The sequence below is a fragment of the Ostrea edulis genome, chromosome 1 (genome assembly GCF_947568905.1).
Source record: "Ostrea edulis chromosome 1, xbOstEdul1.1, whole genome shotgun sequence".
NCBI lineage: Eukaryota > Metazoa > Mollusca > Bivalvia > Ostreida > Ostreidae > Ostrea > Ostrea edulis.
The window spans coordinates 30,794,321-30,816,085 of record NC_079164.1 but is presented as its reverse complement, the minus strand read 5'-3'; the positions used below and the strand labels follow the sequence as shown (position 1 = coordinate 30,816,085).

At 35.3% G+C, this 21,765-nt stretch overlaps 2 protein-coding genes across 2 annotated transcripts in view; one reads left to right on the top strand and one right to left on the bottom strand.

The window, feature by feature from the left end:
• The window catches only part of LOC125663978 (paraplegin-like), a 35,148-nt gene extending 33,681 nt beyond the window's left edge, over positions 1–1,467 (bottom strand). The window contains exon 1 of the mRNA XM_048896447.2: positions 1,277–1,467. Within this exon, the coding sequence (XP_048752404.2) occupies positions 1,277–1,432 (156 nt within the window). The 5' untranslated portion in view covers positions 1,433–1,467. The remainder of the gene's footprint in view (positions 1–1,276) is intronic.
• LOC125663981 (centrosomal protein of 76 kDa-like) lies at positions 1,453–20,733 on the top strand. Its single transcript, XM_048896454.2, has 12 exons — positions 1,453–1,633; positions 4,730–4,961; positions 7,958–8,182; positions 8,311–8,496; positions 10,965–11,191; positions 11,337–11,528; positions 12,232–12,395; positions 12,606–12,726; positions 16,688–16,900; positions 17,424–17,511; positions 19,067–19,196; positions 19,666–20,733. The coding sequence occupies exons 1-12, from the start codon at positions 1,571–1,573 to the stop codon at positions 19,802–19,804; spliced, it is 1,980 nt and encodes a 659-aa protein (XP_048752411.1). The 5' UTR covers positions 1,453–1,570; the 3' UTR covers positions 19,805–20,733.
• The last annotated feature ends 1,032 nt before the right edge of the window (positions 20,734–21,765 follow it).

Genomic DNA, 21,765 nt, shown 5'->3' with positions numbered 1-21,765 from the left:
TGGAAATGATGAGGTGACGAGAGTGAATGTCGAACCCTGCTATCTTAAATATTCTTTAATTAATTATATATATATAAAAGCAAATATGACTGTTAGAAGGATCTACTTGCCAAAAACAGATATTGTTTGCTTCAGTTATATCCCCATACATTAAAGCTACATGACATTTATTTAACTTACGATGATCCGGCATAATTAAAGTTCAGCAAAGAAATTAAGGAAAGAAAGTCATTTTATTAAAAAATAAAAACAAATCTAATGTTACCAATTAAATATATGATATGCACATGCAGAGTAACACTGGCCTTTGAAAGCAGTTTTTATCTACATAATTCACACATGGCTTTGCTCATATCATTGAGATTCTCTTAGACGGATGGTCCTTCGTTTAATATATACCTGAATCCAAAGTATGTCTATCCGACCACGGGAACATGCTTTATTCCTTGGGTATGGATAGACCTAAGTCTTTTGATTCCATTACGATAAACATAACTTTAAGTTATTAAATTGGTCAGGCTGTAATATTTTTAAAAAACTATAGTTGTTGAGAAAACAAACTCTAAAAACCGATTAATTGGAATACAATGTTCATAATCGAGTGCTTAGAATGTGCCAACAATCGACATATTTTCGATTATAATCGATGATTGCAACACCACTATTTAATGAAATGTAATACTATGGCAAGACGATAAATGTGCGACACCATGGTCTCCATTTTGATTTCATAATACAACTGAAGCAGTACCGGATCTACATTAGGAGTTGAAAGGTAAGTTTAGCATACATGCAAATGGTGCAGAAAATCAACCTTGTCCCTTACAAATTACACTATGACAGAGATATTCATTATTGTACCATATGTCTATGAAAACATTTGACATGATCAAATTAAATCTGCTAACATTTTTATCAACCAATCAAATTGCACATTTTAAAGCATGTATTGGTTTTTATTCCTTCAACAAATAAAAACATGTGCATCAATATTCATTATGACAATACTTCAAGAATTAAAACATAGAAACTGTAACAGTAATAAAACGTATTCTATTTTTTTTCCCCATAGTCATCCTAACTGTCATTTCACCATAATTATACCAATACGTGCTTGAAAATGTGCAATTTAATTTGTCGATAAAAATGTTAGCAAATCTAAATATGGTTGGTGAAGTATATATATGATGATTTAAACAAAAATAAAAGGTTTTTTTTATTGGAAGCTTACGCAACACAACAGAGGCAATTCGAAAACATTAAATATCATTCTTACTTTGCAATTCGTGTCTAAAACCGCAATAACTGATGATGTACCAGAACTAGTACTCGAAATTTGAAAAATTTTGTGACTTTTCCTTTGGAGTTCTCTTTTAAGACGTAAGAAAATCATTTTTTTCATCTTCGCATCTGCGAAGATTATCCTCTCCATTTCGAACCCCGATCCCGATTAAACAGAGTGAATCGGGATCGGATTTTAGGCGCATGCGTGAAGCGGTGAAAAACAAATGGGGAGACTGAGGCACATGCCGTTCTTATAGCAAATTTCTTAGCTGTGTCAAGTGTTAATATGTCTCTTCCGACAGAAAAGATCACAGAGCTGAAGCAAATTATTCATTCACAACTCAATCAGGTATGGCGAAGTGAACCTTAAATAAAGTTTGTCTATATCTACAAATGACATGCTGCTGCTTGCATCGTATAAATGTGTTATTGTTTTGATTGATGTTATTGACTGTTGATTGCTGTCCATGGAATTAGCGGAAAATCGAAAACACCAGGCAATTGCCGAAAACAACAACAACAACAACAAATATGCTGAAAACACCTAAATATCATTAAAACCATCTACAGTCTCAGTATTAGAACTAAATTGGATCATACTGGCATAGATATGTACATGTATATTCCTTAGATTTTATTCATATTGATTAACGTTAGAATATTGAATGATTTATGCCTAATTTTTTTTCAACATGAATGTTATTTATAACAACTTCATTGGACATATCGTATTTCTATTTCAATCTTAAGTTTAGTGTAAATGGTGAAATATACTTTTTTCATCTTCGATTTTTGGTTAATACAATGTTTAAAATGGCATCCCTATAGGCTAACATGGCTGTCAACGATAATGAAAAATGCAATCCATTAATACAAGATTTAAGTATTGGCCATAAATCATTCCAATTTTCTATGCATGATCAATATGTTTTACGCCGTGACCAATGAGATGAGTGAAGTCCTTTTAAAACATCTTGTAACACGACTTCAGACACATTCACATTGAACGTAGGAAATATAAACAGTGCATCGTCATGTTATATTACCTGCAATATTTTTTCTTTCAAACCAAGCAATTAACAACAACAAAATATGCTAAGGTATGAGAAAGCTTGTCTGGAATTTAAAAACGTCTATCATGGTATTTTCCAAACAATTTAGATATTTTATCTACGGGGTTGTCAATGAAGGTGACGGCAACATTTTTCCAAAAGCACTATGGGTAATCCTCAAGTTTTTTCAGCTGAAGAGCAATCATGTGATTCAAATGTGTAATAATTGGATCTAGCTCATCTTCGCTCGCTATGAATAAAATTTTGGGAATATATGTACAGATGACTCTTGATATATCGAAGTTCAAGGGACCTTGATAAAACTTCGAGAGATCGAAAAAATTCAGAAATCTAAAGTCCAACCATATGGTTCAGATTTTGCAGTAACCGGAAATGTTTACCAGTTAGATCATGGGATCATTTTGACACGTTTTCCTTTATATTTGTCAGGTAGTTAATTTGATTTCAAATCAAAGAATTTTGCATTAATTAAAAGATTTCAAAGTTCATGTATTTATTTATTCCTTGATTATGGTAAGATAGGTGTACAAAACTAATTTCTGATAAAGTTTTACTGTCGCTAGCTAAACAGCACATTCTATGTCGCTTTACACAAAGCAAAAATTCAAACAAATGAGTAAAACAACGTTTTAGAGTAACTTTACACAAAGTACAAACTTGAGAAATTTAACAGTCTGTAGATCTCTAAATTATTGTCTCAAACTTACTCTCTCCTTGTCAAGTCAAAGCAAATTATAGATTTTATTCCTAGTTGGATTCTATACAAATTTTAATCATCACAATACCCTAGTGTTGGGTTAAAACTGACCAATTAACCAATTATACACTCATGTCCACCTCCATAAAGAAGCACATGTGAGGTATCACCTATGTAAACACCTAATTACCACAACCACACTAGCCTCCAGCAATCAACAACATCCAGGTAAAGTCCAAGGGGAAATAATTATATGCTTGGGTAACATTTGGTATATGCTACCACCACTTCTAGAGATCGAGAATGAAAAACAATGAAATGTGTTTTATGGGACCCATCTTCACTTCGAGAGATTGAGAACTTCAAGTGATCGATCGTTCGAAAGATAGATAGTAAATTTGCTTAGTTATATAGTAAATTTGCTTAGTTATATAGAGAAAAATATTGGGACCATGATTTCATTGCGAGAGATCAAGAAGTTTCGAGCCATTGAGAGTCACTTGTATATAAGTATGATATCTAATAATCTCGGCTGAGATTCGGCTAGGCTGAATATTTGGACTGACGTCTTCACCAAATCTCAAAGCAGTCCTCCATAATTCATGTCTGGAAATTTACTTTCAGCTTCGGCCGGTTCTAGCAATTAATGCACACTTAGGTGACACTGCTGTTAGCATCAAATAAGTGATTTGACTGTTAAACTAAATCTCTATCACTATTAATAGGTACCTGATATTAGTACCTAGGTTGCCCGAATGGCGAGTCCTAATACTGACAAGCGTCGAACCCTGAAAACATACATATTAAAATAAAAAGATATGCGTGGTTCTGGTTACTCGACATTCCTAGTTTTACCCCCGCCTGAAAACTTTTTTACTATTTTCAAAATCAGTTACTGTATTTTGCTGAATATAATGCACACTTTTTTCAAGATTTTCTTTTATGAGAAGGGGTGCATAATATATACCACTATACATATATTAGGTTTTTGACCCGTTTTCCTTCAGTTGAAACTTGACTATAAGTTCATTCATAACCAATATATATATACCGCTTAAATGCTAAGCTGTAAACACTAACATGTACTACAGGCCATCTAACAGTAGACAGAAAGTGCCTTTGAACTAAAGAGTGCTTACATAAACAATGGTGCTAATTTCAGGTTGTTTGAATATACTGAGTGATCACCCTACTTATTTTTGAAAAGGTTGGATAGATTTAAAAACTTGGAAGGGCTTGAAAACAGTACTCTGGTTGAAATATCATTTCCTACTTTCATGTTCAAAAACATGATTTTGGCAAATGCACTGATTTTTTTTTTTCTGTATTTATTTTTTTATTTGAAATGTATATATATATCTATAAGAATTGTCAAAACTAGGATGATCCCTACAAATTTTGATAGGTATATATCACACCATATATAAATGGTACAGAAGTGAAAATAAAAGAAAATTGTGTTTTCATCTGAAATCTATCATTAAAAAAGAAATTAAAAAATAAAATCCCTACCTACCTACCCTATTTTTCAAGGGAGTGTAACCAGAACCACAATATTATTTTATTTGGTCATAAGAAGTTTTTAGATATATAATGACCTTGTTAGCAAATAAAAAAAATTTCACCCCCAGCACTTCACTATAAGTGTGTTTTACTGTATGTTGATGCTTGACAGATGGATATTCAAAACAAGATCCGGGACATCCTGTCTGATACGATACAGCAAGACTTTATGGGCCAGTCCGGCAAAGTGGGAGAGGAGGAACTCTTATACAAACTGAAGCAACAGGGACTTGTTGATGACATTCTGCATCAGTTACAGTTCAGAGGTCAACAAGGGGGCACAACCCCAGCCACTCATTTCTTGGACAGGGATGATAAAGTCACACAGCTACCAACAAAGAAAGGTAAATGTTCAAGAATATTGTGGATATATTTCAAGAACTGCACAGATGTTTCACATATTAGGTAGTCAATATCAAATGCTGTCAAAATGCTTGATTTGACAGGAGAGTGTTATTTCGTAGGAGGGGCCTAATACATTGCATATATATATCAGTCAGTCTTACATGTCTTGTACAATGGATAACTGGAGAATCCTTTACCTCACAGACTTCATAATTGGTAGACTAATACACATTTAAAATGTGCACATAATCTCTATTGTTTGGCAGGTCAGTATTGTCAAGGTCACTACCAGGTCAGGTGGTTTTATATGTATAATGGATCTTGTGCAACAGATAACTGGAGAGCACTTTATCTCTCGGACTTCACAGGTAGAAGTCATAGACACATCATCATGCACATGATTCCTATTGCTTGGCAGGTCAGTATGTCCGAGGTCACTACCAGGTCAGACAAGTTTTATGTGTCTCCCACATTTAGTGTAACAGATAACTGTAGAAAGCTTGACCTTGCAGCCTTCATACTAGGTCTACTGTTCAAACTTGGTAGGCTGATACATATGGACATGAAATGATCCCTATTGTATGGCAGGTCAGTATGGGTCAAGGTCACTAAAAGGGCAGACAGGTTTTATTTTGTACAATAGTGTAACAGATCTCTGAAGTTCAAGGTCATAGCCTGATATTTCTTAAATTGCTTAACACAGACATGATTTTTCTCCGCTTTAAAGCGGAATTCCGCTTTCCGGATTTCTCATTTCCGCTCTAAATTTTAAAATCCGCTTTTGTTAGTATTCCGGAATTTTCCGTCATTGATACGGGTTTTACTTGTTGTAAAATGCTTCCTCAAGTTATATATGTCTTCTGATTGTTCATTGGTTGAATCGTCGTCTCGATATTCGGTTTCTCAAATCAGCAGTTTGTTTAAGTAACTGATCTCGTTTTAAAACAATGTCTGCACACGTTGTACAGCGAGGTGGCGATGTAAAAACTATCGATAAGGGCCTACGTAATGTATGGAAATGGGAATGGCTGGAGAAGGTATTCAATAGCGAGCAGATCTCAAAGCATATACGCAAACTAAATGTGAAAGGCGTTGCGTTGTGTCAACTCTGCAACAAACATCTCATTGTAATTTTTAGCTCACCTGAACCGAAGGTTCAAGTGAGCTATTCTGATCACATTTTGTCTGGCGTCTGTCTGTCCATCTGTCTGTAAACTTTTCACATTTTCGACTTCTTCTCCAGAACCACTGGGCCAATTTCAACCAAACTTGGCCAAAAACATCCTTGGGTGAAGGGCTTTCAAGTTTGTTCAAATGAAGGGCCATGTCCCTTTCAAAGGGGAGATAATCACAAAAATGCAAAAATAGGGTGGGGTCATTTAAAAATCTTCTCAAGAACCACTGGGCCAGAAGAGCTGAAATTTACCTGAAAGCTTCCTGACATATTGCAGATTCAAGTTTGTTCAAATCATGGCCCCTGGTGGTAGGATGGGGCCACAAGGGGGGATCAAAATTTTACATACAAATATATAGGGAAAAACTTTAAAAATCTTCTCAAGAACCACTAAGCCAGAAAAGCTGAGATTTACATGAAAGCTTCCTGACATAATGCAGATTCAAGTTTGTTCAAATCATGGGCCCCTGGGGTTGGATGGGGCCACAATAGGGGATCAAAGTTTTACATACAAATATATAGGAAAAATCTTCTTCTCAAGAACCACTGAGCATGAAAAGCTGATTTTTACATGAAAACTTTCTGACATAATGCAGATTCAAGTTTGTTCAAATCATGGGCCCTGGGGGTTGGATGGGGCCACAATAGGGGATCAAAGTTTTACATACAAATATATATGACAAATCTTTAAAAATCTTCTTCTCAAGAACCACTAAGCCAGAAAAGCTGATTTTTACATGAAAACTTTCTGACATAGTGCAGATTCAAGTTTGTTCAAATCATGGCCCCCGGGGGTAGGATGGGGCCACAAGGGGGGATCAAAGTTTTACATACAAATATATAGGGAAAAACTTTAAAAATCTTCTTCTCAAGAACCACTAAGCCAGAAAAGCTGAGATTTACATGAAAGCTTCCTGACATAATGCAGATTCAAGTTTGTTCAAATCATGGGCTCCGGGGGTTGGATGGGGCCACAATAGGGGATCAAAGTTTTACATACAAATATATAGTTAAAATCTTTTTCTCAATAACCACTGAGTCAGAAAAGCTTATATTTACAAGAAAACTTTATGACATAGTGCAGATTCAAGTTTGTTCAAATCATGGCCCCCGGGGGGTAGGATGGGGCCACAAGTGGCGGGGGGGGGGGGGGGGGGGGGGGGGGGGGGGGGGGGGGTTTCAAAGTTTTACATACAAATATAGGAAAAAGCTTTAAAAATCTTCTTCTCAAGAACCATTGGGCCAAAGAAGTTGACATTTACATGAAAGCTTTCTGACATAGTGTAGATTCAAGTTTGCAAAGGGTAGTTTGGGCCATAATAGGGACTAAGGTTTTACATGCAAATATATATGGAAAGTCTTCAGATATGGGCCAAGGTGACTCAAATGAGCGATGTGGCCCATGGGCCTCTTGTTTATGTAGTTTTCAGTAAACATTTTGATGTTGGTTTTAAACCTTCACAAGTTTAATATGGGTCTCTGGAGATCATTCTTGAGGGGCTTTCAAATGTTAAAATAGCCTAGACCCCCAGATCAGGGGCGCTGCCCCTTGACACCCCGCTGGGGGAGGACCCCCAGACCCCCCTTCAGCTTTTTTTTCTTTTCTTAGGAATCATGTCTGTTAACAACATTTAATCTAGAGACATATTGCTTTAGCAATGCACTCATTAAATCTTGATTTTCTTCTACATCATGCAAATTCAAATCTTTATTGTGTAGCTCTGTATACTGTGATTTAAGGAAAGGGGTGTGTTTATGCTTTACAACAATCTCTTGTTTTCATATATGTTACATTCAACCACTATACATTTTATTTTGTAGTCAATATTGATCCAACAAGAAGGTATGTTTATTTCCAAATAAAAGGAGGGAAAGCGTTTCTGGAACACATTGACGAAAGTGACCCCATGCCTGGACAAGTGTCATCCTTCTTCACTTTTCACATTTACTTCCGTGGTCAGCGGTTCAAATCCAGACCTGTTCCTTGTGCCTGTGAACCTCAAATAGATGAAGGTTTCCTGTTGGAACTGCACAAAGAGTCATCTGGTAAAGTATTTATGAATTGATTTGACAGGTGCAATTTACAGCCCTATTTTATGTACAGATTAAGGTAGATTAGTATAAATGAATCAATGGTAAAATATATGGCATTAATGTAAATTAATTTTTTGTAGGTGAAGCAGGCAAGATGGCTGATGCTAGTGCTATGTTGTCCATTAGTGACCCAATACATATCGTTCTGATCAAAACAGAAGCCTCTGGAGAAACCAGTCTCGTCTCATCCAACTTCTTTGAGTGGAGAACAGTTTTGGCCTCATCAGGAAACAGAATGTCCATGATGTTAGAGCTCAAAGGAATAGGTAAGGAGGTCATATTTAACTTTTTAGACAGTATTTAAGAAAGCAATACATATTACAGGTGACTCTCAATGGTTAAAACATTGATGTCTTGAAGTTCTTGATCTCTCAGAGTGAAGTCACGGCTCCAGTTTTCCTCTATATATAACTAAGCACATTTACTCTCGTTCTCTCAAAGTGAAATTGGTGTCCCATAATTGGGCCATAAAACTTATTTCATTGTTTTTCACTCTCGGTCTCTCAGGGGTCGAAATTAACTTTTTCTACCACAGGCTAATTTTAGCCTGTGAGTAAAAAATCCACAGGCTAAAATGAAAACCTACAAGCTAAAATAAAAATAATGAAGCAGTGCTCTTTTTTCATAGTTTTTTTTAATCAATGATTTCCCCCATCATTTATAAGCCTAGTGGGTCAACAGGCATAGTTTGGACAAGATACTAAGTTACGTAAGTCATGTGGTGCAATGTTTAGGTCTCTTGACCATCGCACCTCTAATCCACAACCTGTTTACTGCAGGTCTAGATCCAATGTCTTCCAATTTCATGCCACATCAGGGGTGTCACTAGTGATTTTTAAAGCAAATCCCGGACTCATGGTTTATAAGCAGCACGAGCACGAGTCCCATGGACTTTTTTGATAATCGTCTACGTGCCGAGCAGTGCACTCGTGTCATCAGGCCATCATTAAAAATATTTTTGTTTGATGTACTCCGACCCACATTTTTCAAGGTGGGTTGGTAGGTAGGTATTTTTTTTTTTTTGCAGTATCGAAAAAATTGATTATTGTCATAAAAACGCAGACTTAGAAATTTATTGATGTTTTCATTAAACATTGGACAAGACAGATTTAATAATTATTGCTATAAAACATTCATCAAAAAAGTTTCTTAGAGAATATAAAATTATTGGGTAGGGGCGATTTTCACGGGTCGGTCGGAGTACATCAAACAAATCAATTTTTATTTTTGGCCTCACTACAACCTGACATTCTGATAAAAATAACTAACGGAAGACTTGGTAAAACAGACTCTATTTTTACTCGCTATTTTTCAAATGTACTCGCATTTTGCGAGTATTTCTCGCTAATTTCGAGCCCTGGTCTCTCAAAGTGGTGGTAGCGTATACACACCATCACTCAAGCATATAATGATTTCTGCTTGGACCTTACCATGATAATGTTGAATATCTTGGACTAGGTCGGCTATGTTCATCAGGTGTTTATATAGGTAACACATAGCCCTTGTTTCCTTATGGAGTGGATAGTTAATTGTTTGATTGGTCAATTGAATCCTCCACCTGCGCTTTCTTTCAGTATATAATTTGACTCTTAAGTTGAGCATTGTTGCCCATGGGTCTCATATGCCTCGTTCACATGAAGAATTTAATTCGCATTAAATGTAAGTTAATGCGAATTAAATCTGAACCGCTTTCATTCGGAGATTTTAATGCGCATTAGTTTACTTCGAATTAAAATTGACGTCACGGTTTAATGCGAATTAAATTTACTTCGCATTAGCTCCGTGTGAACGCTAAGCGAAGCTAATTCGCATTAAATGTACACGCATGCGTAATGGTAAATTTGGGTCACATGCATCATACCCATGGTCAGCTATATATATTGATATCAGTTTATGGTAAAAACTAATTAATTTATACGAAAAACTAAGCAAAATGATAATAATCACTAAAAACATGTACAAACAGCATGTCATTAGATAATGTACGTCAGACGTAAATCTGTGATCTGCATAGGCAAACTGAGTAATACATGTTGATGGAATTGTTTTTAAATACTTCAAAAATCTTTTAAAATAGTGATAATAAATTATGATTTTCTTTTTTACATTTTTTAAAACAAATATACTGCTCATTGTTAATTCTTTTATACCACATGACATCATAGTAGACTTGTAATACGTATTAGTAATTAAAAATTACGTCACAACAGTAGTCAGTGGAATGGTGAAAAAGACGTTCCGAAGTTTTAAAATTGGGCCCATGAAGAAACAATATATTGTCTAGATTGAATGCTGGTCGTCAGAGGAAATAACAAGTAATTTCTTGGGAACATATAAATAAACACGACAAAACTCCATATGTGTAGATCAGTTATGCATGTAAATTGTAAACATGTAGTATACTACATGTATATAATGTTTTGAACAAAGAATTCTGTATCTACACAATATTCATTAAAATATCTATCAAAATAATTTTCAATAACATAGTCTATTCTTTAATTTATTTCACGCACCCTTTAATGGAGATACATACGAATTTAATGCACATTAGTTTACTTTGCATTAAATATTACCGCTGTGTGAACGCTATTTAATTCGAATTAATTTAATGCGCATTATTTTACTTCGCATCAAATTTGATGCGCAGTAAAATTTAATGCGCATCCGTGTGAACGAGGCATTATAAGAAAATATCACAGTATTAAGGGAGTGCTTGTCTTAAAATTCTCAGGAAATGAAAGCAAGGTCCCAGCTGGAGTTATAGAGATTATGATGGAGCTTTTTCCCAAATCAACCAAAAATTTTGGCCAGGATGTTGTCGCTGCACAGATAAGTCTCGAAAAAAGTAGGCAAGCTGAAAGGGAGCGTCTTTTCCTCGTCTACGCCAAGCAGTGGTGGAAGGAGTACCTCCAGATCAGACCAGCGCATCAGGACAGACTGGTGAAAATATTCGCCCAAGTAAGAATTTGCTATGAACAGTTCAGCATGATATGAAGACAAGCAAAATTTTGGGTTGAATTACTATTTTTTGTCAAGACCTGTATTTAAAATTATAGTCCCATAATACAAATTGACAGTCCATTTTGTGTATTTTTGTTGATAGGATGAGAACATGGTGAACAGGCCTGTGAATTCATATGTAAAACCTTTGAGAGGGGGCAGGCTGCTTGACTCCAGCAGATATGCAGCTCGCTTTGTGAGTCTTATTCACCATGAGAAAGTGCAGTCCTTAGGAGCTGGCAGTAAGACCGAACAGTGGACCAATGCACACGCATTCCTCTGTAGAAACAAAGGGGTAGGCTTAACCATAACACTGAACATGTAGAGGATCAGAATTCTGTGTCCTGATTTATACCACAGGGGCTAAGCCCGTTTTGGGCCCGAACTATGTGATACCATAAATATAGAAAGGGGTCTAACTCTGACCCAGATAAGAAAACTAACCACTCCCTTCAAATGCCTAAAAAATCTTAAACTAGGTACGCTATGTGTAGTTTGTCATTTTCCCTGCATAGATTAATGTTTTAACTACCTGCATGCCAAATTTCAAGCCACAGGTTCTTAAAATAACAAGATATAGGTGAATAGGTCATTGTTCTCTCGATTTCACTTGTTTATTTTTACTAGGACATGTACCGGTCCAGGTCACCGGGTGGATTCTCACCTATGACAGCAGCAAAATTCAGACTAGTGTTGAAGATTTCGGACCTGTCAATTAAAATTTCACATTACTTATACGCTACTTACTATATTACTATATTAGGTGACCGATAAGGCCTGTGGGCCTCTTTTTTCCCGTTCATAGATTTTTTCATGAGTTATTTGCCCAAGATAAAAAGTCGAGAGAGGCATCTCAATTTGTGTTTTGTGACCTTCATGTTTCTTTGTGAAATTATTTTGGTCAATATCTAATAAATATCCATAATTCCTTTTATGGGATAGTCCCAAAATATTTGTAGAAGCCATTTGACTCTTTATGCAGTCCATATATATTGTAGGACTGTGAGGACCATGCCTTGCTGCTCTGTAGTCTTTTACTGGGCTTTGGCCTGGATGCCTATGTTTGTGTGGGGACTAAGTCTAAGGGAGCAGTCCATGCATGGGTTGTCACCATTAGTGTAGAAGGAACCATTGTCTTCTGGGAAAGTCTAAATGGACACAGGTATGAAGACTCAGAATCTATTAACACTGTAGAATTATGCTCTGGTGAGCTGTTTTCGTTTCTTAATGTACTTTTGCAATGTAAAGGGAGGTGTGCAAAATATATAAAGATAGAATTACAATTATGTATTAGTATGTAAGGTATGAATTTGCAAGCTCCAGTGGTAGTGTATTATGTATAAATGATGTATTGGTGATACTGCATAAACAGGTACATTCATCTGCCAATTGACCCTAATGCACCACCTATGGACAAACAGCACAGGCCAAAGTATCCATACAAGACAATTGGATGTGTATTCAATCATGTGTCGTTTTATGCAAATAACCAGGTATGATATTTATTTGAATACATGTACGCATGCACATCCACTGGCATGCTGATTTGAAATTTTAAAAAAAAAAACGTTTATGACTTGTAAAAAATTCGACATTCTGCAAATTCTAAGAGTTATTCTTGTTTTAGATGATTTATTTAGTCAAATAATGTAAGGAGGATAGAATTAATGTAAATAATGAAACATACAACAAAGAAGGATTGAATTGTACAAGAAGTTTCTGTCAAAGGGTCCCAATATTGGATGTATGTAGTCCAAGATCTAATGAACCAATACCATATATCGAATTAATTTTTACTGCTGTATATTTTGAAGAATATAAATGCAAAAGGGGTGATTTTGACCTTCTTACAAATTTTGTTCAAATCCGCACCCACTATTCAATATGACTATTCCAGTTATGTATTTCATACATTAGATCATCCAGAACTCGCAGGTTGTGGTAATAATGAATAGAATTTAATTCAAAAAAAGAATAAGGCAGCTTTGTTAAATTCATTGTACATGCATTACAAAAAGAACTTGCTGTTGAACAAGTGTGTGTACCAAATCTGGCCATGTACTCTGTAGCATCACTAATTCCTGTAGTTCCCGGTGGGTATCATATCGTGAAAGAATTAAGTGGTGTCATGATAAATAGTGGGTATCATATCGTGAAACAATTAAGTGGTGTCATAATAAATAGTGGGTATCATATCATGAAACAATTAAGTGGTGTCTTAATAAATAGTGGGTATCATATCGTGAAACAATTAAGTGGTGTCATGATAAATAGCGGGTATCATATCGTGAAACAATTAAGTGGTGTCTTGATAAATAGCGGGTATCATATCATAAATAGTGGGTATCATATCGTGAAACAATTAAGTGGTGTCATGATAAATAGCGGGTATCATATCATAAATAGTGGGTATCATATCGTGAAACAATTAAGTGGTGTCATGATAAATAGTGGGTATCATATCATAAATAGTGGGTATCATATCGTGAAACAATTAAGTGGTGTCTTGATAAATAGCGGGTATCATATCATAAATAGTGGGTATCATATCGTGAAACAATTAAGTGGTGTCTTGATAAATAGTGGGTATCATATCATAAATAGTGGGTATCATATCGTGAAACAATTAAGTGAGGTAATGATAAATAGTGGGTATCATATCGTGAAACAATTAAGTGGTGTCATGATAAATAGCGGGTATCATATCGTGAAACAATTAAGTGGTGTCTTGATAAATAGCGGGTATCATATCATAAATAGCGGGTATCATATCATAAATAGTGGGTATCATATCGTGAAACAATTAAGTGGTGTCATGATAAATAGTGGGTATCATATCATAAATAGTGGGTATCATATCGTGAAACAATTAAGTGGTGTCATGATAAATAGTGGGTATCATATCATAAATAGTGGGTATCATATCGTGAAACAATTAAGTGGTGTCATGATAAATAGTGGGTATCATATCATAAATAGTGGGTATCATATCATAAATAGTGGGTATCATATCATAAATAGTGGGTATCATATCGTGAAACAATTAAGTGGTATAAATAGTGGGTATCATATCGTGAAACAGTTAAGTGGTGTCATGATAAATAGTGGGTATCATATCATAAATAGTGGGTATCATATCATAAATAGCGGGTATCATATCATAAATAGTGGGTATCATATCATAAATAGTGGGTATCATATCATAAATAGTGGGTATCATATCATAAATAGCGAGTATCATATCATAAATAGTGGGTATCATATCGTGAAAGAATTAAGTGAGGTAATGATAAATAGCGGGTATCATATCATAAATAGTGGGTATCATATCGTGAAACAATTAAGTGGTGTCATGATAAATAGTGGGTATCATATCATAAATAGTGGGTATCATATCATAAATAGTGGGTATCATATCATAAATAGCGGGTATCATATCATAAATAGTGGGTATCATATCGTGAAACAATTAAGTGGTGTCATGATAAATAGTGGGTATCATATCATAAATAGTGGGTATCATATCATAAATAGTGGGTATCATATCATAAATAGTGGGTATCATATCGTGAAACAATTAAGTGGTGTCATGATAAATAGTGGGTATCATATCGTGAAACAATTAAGTGGTGTCATGATAAATAGTGGGTATCATATCGTGAAACAATTAAGTGGTGTCATGATAAATAGTGGGTATTCAGAATTAGAACAACAAATAAGCCTGTCGACCACATTAGCAACAAATAAGCCTGTCGACCACATTAGCAACAAATAAGCCTGTCGACCACATTAGCAACAAATAAGCCTGTCGACCACATTAGCAACAAATAAGCCTGTCGACCACATTAGCAACAAATAAGCCTGTCGACCACATTAGCAACAAATAAGTCTGCCAATCACATTAGCAACAAATAAGTCTGCCAATCACATTAGCAACAAATAAGCCTGCCGATCACATTAGGGCTGTATGGGGTACCAGGGGAAGGCAGTTTTTTAAAAAATCTATGGGTGTTTCACACTGGTGGGATATTGATTCTATGGTGGGTGGCTTTTGCATGAGAATTGTTTCTATGGACGGTTATTTTACGAAACCATATACCAAGGTAATCTGTGAGTAAATAATCATCAGAACACACGAATGACAGAGGCAATCTTGGCATTCAATCATGCTTGAAAGGGAATTGCATGTACATGTACTGAATACTGAAATAAATTCATATCAAGATGAAAAGATGAAAAGGTATTTTGTGCTGTATGATGGGGGGGGGGGGGGACCAATTTGTGAATATTTTAAATTCTACTTTTCAAATAAATCAATTTGCTTCTATGGGTGTCTATAAAGCTTCATTATTTGCTTCTATAGGTGTCTATAAATCTTCATTATTTGCTTCTTTAGGTGTCTGTAGAGCTTCATTATTTGCCTCTATAGGTGTCTATAAAGCTTCATTATTTGCCTCTATAGGTGTCTATAAAACTTCATTATTTGCTTCTATAGGTGTCTATAAAACTTCATTATTTGCTTCTATAAAACTTCATTATTTGCCTCTATAGGTGTCTATAAAACTTCATTATTTGCTTCTATAGGTGTCTATAAATCTTCATTATTTGCTTCTATAGGTGTCTATAAATCTTCATTATTTGCTTCTATAGGTGTCTATAAAACTTCATTATTTGCTTCTATAGGTGTCTATAAAACTTCATTATTTGCTTCTATAGGTGTCTATAAAGCTTCATTATTTGCCTCTATAGTTGTCTATAAAGCTTCATTATTTGTTTCTATAGGTGACTATAAATCTTCATTATTTGTTTCTATAGGTGTCTATAAATCTTCATTATTTGCTTCTATAGGTGTCTATAAAACTTCATTATTTGCTTCTATAGGTGTCTATAAAACTTCATTATTTGGATCTATAGGTGGATAGGAGCATACCAAAATCACTTCTATGGGTGGTCATCCTAATTTTCAAGTGCCTTCCCCCGCCCCATGTATGTTTTACTGGAACAGCCCTTAGCAACAAATAAGCCTGTCGATCACATTAGCAACAAATAAGCCTGTCAACCACATTAGCAACAAATAAGCCTGTCGACCACATTAGCAGCAAATAAGCCTGTCGACCACATTAGCAACAAATAAGCCTGTCGATCACATTAATAACAAATAAGCCTGTCGACCACTTTAGCAAACTGGATGAATGACATTGTAGATTGAATCTTTCAGATTCAACATACATGTAGAGGGACTTGAAGTTTTGTCTATTTATTTTACTGCATTTGACTTATACAAATTTCAGATGCAGATAAAAAAAATAGTATTAATTATCAGAACATAGAAAACTGACTCACCACCCATTGCCAATGTACATGTACCTAAATGATTTGATAATCAGGTTAAAATAAAAAAGAAGTTAATTTTTCATTCATGAAATCATGGTGTTTCTCATATCGATTTTGTAGCCATCTGACTCAGTGGAGGTTTGCAAATTCAACCTTAGCAATGAGGCAGACTGGAAGTCAATGTCTCAAGATGCTATCCTGTCAGTGTGTGGGCCGGGGGTGTCACCCACCTGGCCCACAATGCCGCCGCTTTGTTCCTCCAGTCTGGATCCATCCCTAGTCAGTAACGACCTGGAGCAACAGTTACGAGTCATGGTGTATGAACACAGAAGGGTAAATATATTGTAAAATTTAACACTGTAATATAATGGATGTAGTGTTACAATATTATTGTGAAAAGTGGAGTTTTCTCAATCAGATCTATTTTACTTTACACTTTTTTATGATTTTACACTTTATATTATGTTACAATCAAGTATATTTTTGAGGGGGGAGGAGGTCCCTGCAACCTTGGAATTGAAAATCTGTTTCTAATTTATGGATGTATTAGAATATGAAATTATCCATTATTTATCCCTTATCGAACACAAAACAAGTGCTAAATCATGATTATGCCAAATAGTGTTTCAGATCCAACATGTCCAATTACAAAAAACTTTAATTAAGTTAAATTAAGTATGCCTATGTTAGATCATGTAGAATAGATAGCTTTGAGTTGCTTACGATTTTATTGTACAATAATGCAAATCTTTCATGGCAGAATGAGTTAGAACTGTAAAATACTATCTTCTGTCATTTGTAGTGTTAGTAGAATGTAATAGAACAAATTTTATTGGATATTGAAATTTTTTTTCAGGATTTGGGGTTGACTACCAACTTTGATGATCAACTGAGTTATCTTTTAACTCCAGCATTAGCAGCATATGAATTGGAAAGAGTCACAGGTGTGTTAGTAAGATATCAGAGTTGATGATATGGATGAATATTTACATTTCCAATGTTTTGCTATCGATATCTTTACAAATTGTATTAAATGATCGTCGTTTCCTCATGAATGTGATGCAGTTGTGAGCAATGTGTTTATGAGTCTTGATAGATATTGTCTGTCTATTTTACTGCTGGGAATTCTGACAGAATTGAAAGTTGAATGTAAATATAAGAAATACACTTCAATTTTGAAAATATATGAGGGTATGAACTGCAACGCTTCACACCGGCATATTATTCATAAAGTATGCTGCTGTGAAGTGTGGCAGTTCATGCCCTCATGTATTTTCAGAATTGAAATTTATTTCTTAAATGTCACAGATGCTCTTGAGTCTTGATATTTATATAGTGCACACATATACATTGTACATTTGTAAATAAGTCTGTTATTCAAATAGCAAGACTCAAGCACCTGTGCTGTAAATATGAACAATGCTATTATATGTGCAACCTTCCTGGTTTTTCATTTCTCCAAGTATACTAAGGGCTATTCCAGAAATAAATACATGGGGGGGTCGGGAGGCACCTTTTGTATATACCAAGCACCCATAAAAAAAAATAAAAAATTACCCCATGACCCATCAAATTAATAAACTCATTTTACAATGACCCATCTAATAAAAAAAAAACTAACCAGACCCACCACAAAAATATTTTTAAAAATGAAAACGGTACAAATCTCGCGAGGTTTTCGGGACAAATATTCTAGTCAATGACGCGGTAATGCCTGTGCGACATTGTATCACAGTAGTTCTGAAGAAACGATGTCACATCAACAATCAAAGGCATCTATGGCGGGAATGTTGGAAAGATTGGGAGTCCAAACGATGCTATTATCATGAAATGGGTATGGATATGTTTTTCCACGAATCGTTCGTCTTCTAATGGAGCCTGCGCCCGGAGGCCTCTATATCACCATCACACCGACTGATAAATATAACGCATCGGTACCCTCGTATAAATCAACTAAGGTTTGCCTATTTTTATTAGAAAACGGAATACCTATTGGTTTCAAAATATTCCCAAAATCGATGCACTGTAAACTGTAATAATCTATAGAACAGAGTTCGCCGTCATCACGTCCAAAGGGACCCTACTAAACGCACCTCTAATTTGAAGAGTGCCGTAATGGAAAGTTATGCGCTGCAAAGAGCGACAACTCGAATAGTTCTATGTTACTTCCGATTTCCGATTTCGAAAGCAGCATTTCGAAAGCACGTTTTCAATTTTCCCTCCGACGTTTTGTAACCAACACGACAAGAGCGACAATAAAAATATTCTGAAAACTCAACACCCACGTGGCACAAAATAAAACAATAGAAACTACCCACTACCCATAATAAACATTTTTTTAACAGTCCAACCACGGACCAATTAAAATATGAAAAAATACGACCACCCACACAAAAAAATATCGTTTGCCGCCCGACCCCCCCATTTGATCATTTCTGGAACAGCCCTAATGAAATTATAGCATTGAATTTTCTCAAATGAAATATGTCTTTAAAACAGGGATCTCATCAGGAAATGAAGAATTTCAAGACTCCATAAAGCAGGCAGTACCTGATGGCCACACATTTAAGGGTTACCCCATCCAATTCTCTCACAGGAATGCCAGACGGGCTTTTGCTACTTGTCTTAAGTAAGACATATTGATTATTTCATGTTTCGATCTACTTGTAGAAGTGCACTTTATATACATTGTAATACACTGTTCATGTGTATAGAAATTTTGTCACTTTAAAATCAAGAAATTGGTTGATTGTATATTGTTTAATGTCGCTCTCAAGAATCTTTCCCTCATATGGAAATGTCAACATTGCCAGTGAAGAGCTGCAAAATTTAGGCTGATGTTCAGTGCTTACGGCCATTGAGCAGGGAGGGATCTTTATCGTGCCTCACCTGCTGTGACATGGGGCTTCAGTTTTTGTGGTATCATCCGAACTTGTGACAAGCAAGGGGTACTGAGGACCTATTCTAATGCGGATCCCCTCCGGATTTGTCAAGAAATAAAATATCGTGAAACAGAATAGAATTAATTACTGATAAAAAAAATTGGTAGACATAATTAATGATTAATTAATTCTAAACTTTACACTTTTTTAATGAAGGTCTCCAGTGTGTGAAGAAATCATCAACTGTAGAGGGGACCATGTTCGCCTTGGCATCAGAGTGAAAGTTTACCCCTATCCCGAAAATGCCCTTGCAACATGGATCATGTTTGCTTGTAAATACAAATCAGTATTGTGAATATGTCAACAAATGATATGACTGATTAGACAGAAAGCTGTTTGTTTAATGATTTTAGTCGAAGATTTTTGGCTGTCTGTGTACAAAGAATTTGAAGTTTTATATGCAGATTTTTGTCTGCAAAGTCAAATATTGTCATTTATTTAATGTATCATGAGCAGCAGATTTTAGATGCCTCTTGAGCATACCGTAAGTGATTTATCATGATGTGCTTTTTTAAAAGATATTTGGCTTATGAAATGTTATAGTAGGATATGTGCTATAGAAATGCAATTAGAATTATCTGCAGTCCATGAATGTCCTGGGATTATTTGAAAAGTTTATAAATGAATGCAAGAGATGCTATGATACAATGCTGTCTTTGTACATGTATGTTCATGAAGTTTTAGTTTTCATTGAAAAAATGTTTAAATTTTAGTTTTACACACTTAATGTGCCAGTTTTTTTTTTTCCTTTCACAATAGTGATATTTTCTGTGATATATAAATATATTTTTCATAACTTGATAGTGCTCAAGGCCCTGTGGTTGTTTTTAGCTCGCTGGAAATGTCTGGAGAACTATTTTAAGGGAAAAATTTAACCTTAGCTCTATCTTTCGAACAAAGTGAGGATAGGCCTTTCATATTTCATATATAGATTCCCTATGACCAGGCCTTTCATTTGGTACCAAGACTTGACCTAGTGACCTTAGATTGTGACCTACTTTTCCAAACTTGAACCTTTGCTATATCTTTTGAACTAAGGAGGTTAGGGTATGTAGATTCATGCTTCCCGGCGAGCTACATCGTCTTCTGATATTTCTTGTTAAATATATAAATTATCATTGTTCAACTGAATTTATAGTTTAAGTCACTGAAATATGTACATTTCATATTTTTTGTTTGTGTTTAACATATTGATATATAGCTATTAAAAAATACAAGATGAGAGCCTTGACTTTGATTATTGGAGCCTAGTCTATAAGAGAGTGTCCTTTACAGGGATCAACTCAGTACTGAACGTTTTATATGCATGTCTTTTGACGGGAACATATTTAAAATGGTACAACGATGTCTGGATGTCCGTTCAGAGTTTTTCTTTTCTGTTTTCATTTCTCTTGTCACAGACCAAGCTGAAACTTTCTGTGTAGCAGTGGATCACTCTACATCATGTTGCTATTATGATGTATTTCAACCTCCATTGCAGGAGTTTTTCCACTGCATATGAAATTTGATGTTATATGGAGGGTACATGGTTTGTCAAACTCCTCCCAGTTGTCAAGTTAAGACCTTCTTGCTTCACAGACTGTGTGGGTATTGAAGATCTGCATTGACAAGGATTTTCGTTTTCTTCAAATTTGAGAAAATTTCAGGTCGTTGAACTTTATCAGTTGTGAGGAAATATTATACAGAGAGTACATGGTTTGTCTGTCTCACTCCTCTCGGTTCTAAAGCTAGGATCTTCTTAAATTTACAGAGTGCTTGTATGGGTATTGAAGATGTGCATGTGGAAAGGATTTCATATTTTTCAGTTTTTGAGAAATTGACTGGTTGTTGAACTTGAAGTATTACATTGAGCGTACATGAACTCCTCCCACAGTTTTCAAGTGAGGATCTTCTTATTGTACAGAGTATTTGTAGCAAGGATTTTGATTTTCTTCAACTACTGAGAAAATCACAGGTTGAAGTGAGCTTTTCTGAATAAAATATGTCTGTTGGAGTCCGTTGTAAACTTTTCACATTTTCATCTTCTCCAGAACCACTGGGCCAATTTCAATCAAACTTGGTACAAAGCATCCTTTGGTGAAGAGAATTCAGATTTGTTCAAATGAAGGGTCATGACCCTTTCAAGGGAAGATAATAATAACAAGAGGCCCATGGGTCACATTGCTCACCCGAGTCACCTTGACCCATATCTGAAGACTCCATGTATAGTTGCATGTAAAACCTTAGTCCCTATTGTGGCCCCAACCTACCCCTGGA

What these genes read in the sequence shown, in the direction of transcription:
- LOC125663981 (XM_048896454.2), top strand. Translation starts at nt 1,571, where the DNA reads ATGTCTCTTCCGACAGAAAAGATCACAGAGCTGAAGCAAATTATTCAT. An exon ending in TTCATTCACAACTCAATCAG is followed by an intron (nt 1,634 to 4,729) that starts GTATGGCGAAGT and finishes GATGCTTGACAG; the next exon opens with ATGGATATTCAAAACAAGAT. An exon ending in TGAATTGGAAAGAGTCACAG is followed by an intron (nt 17,512 to 19,066) that starts GTGTGTTAGTAA and finishes TCTTTAAAACAG; the next exon opens with GGATCTCATCAGGAAATGAA.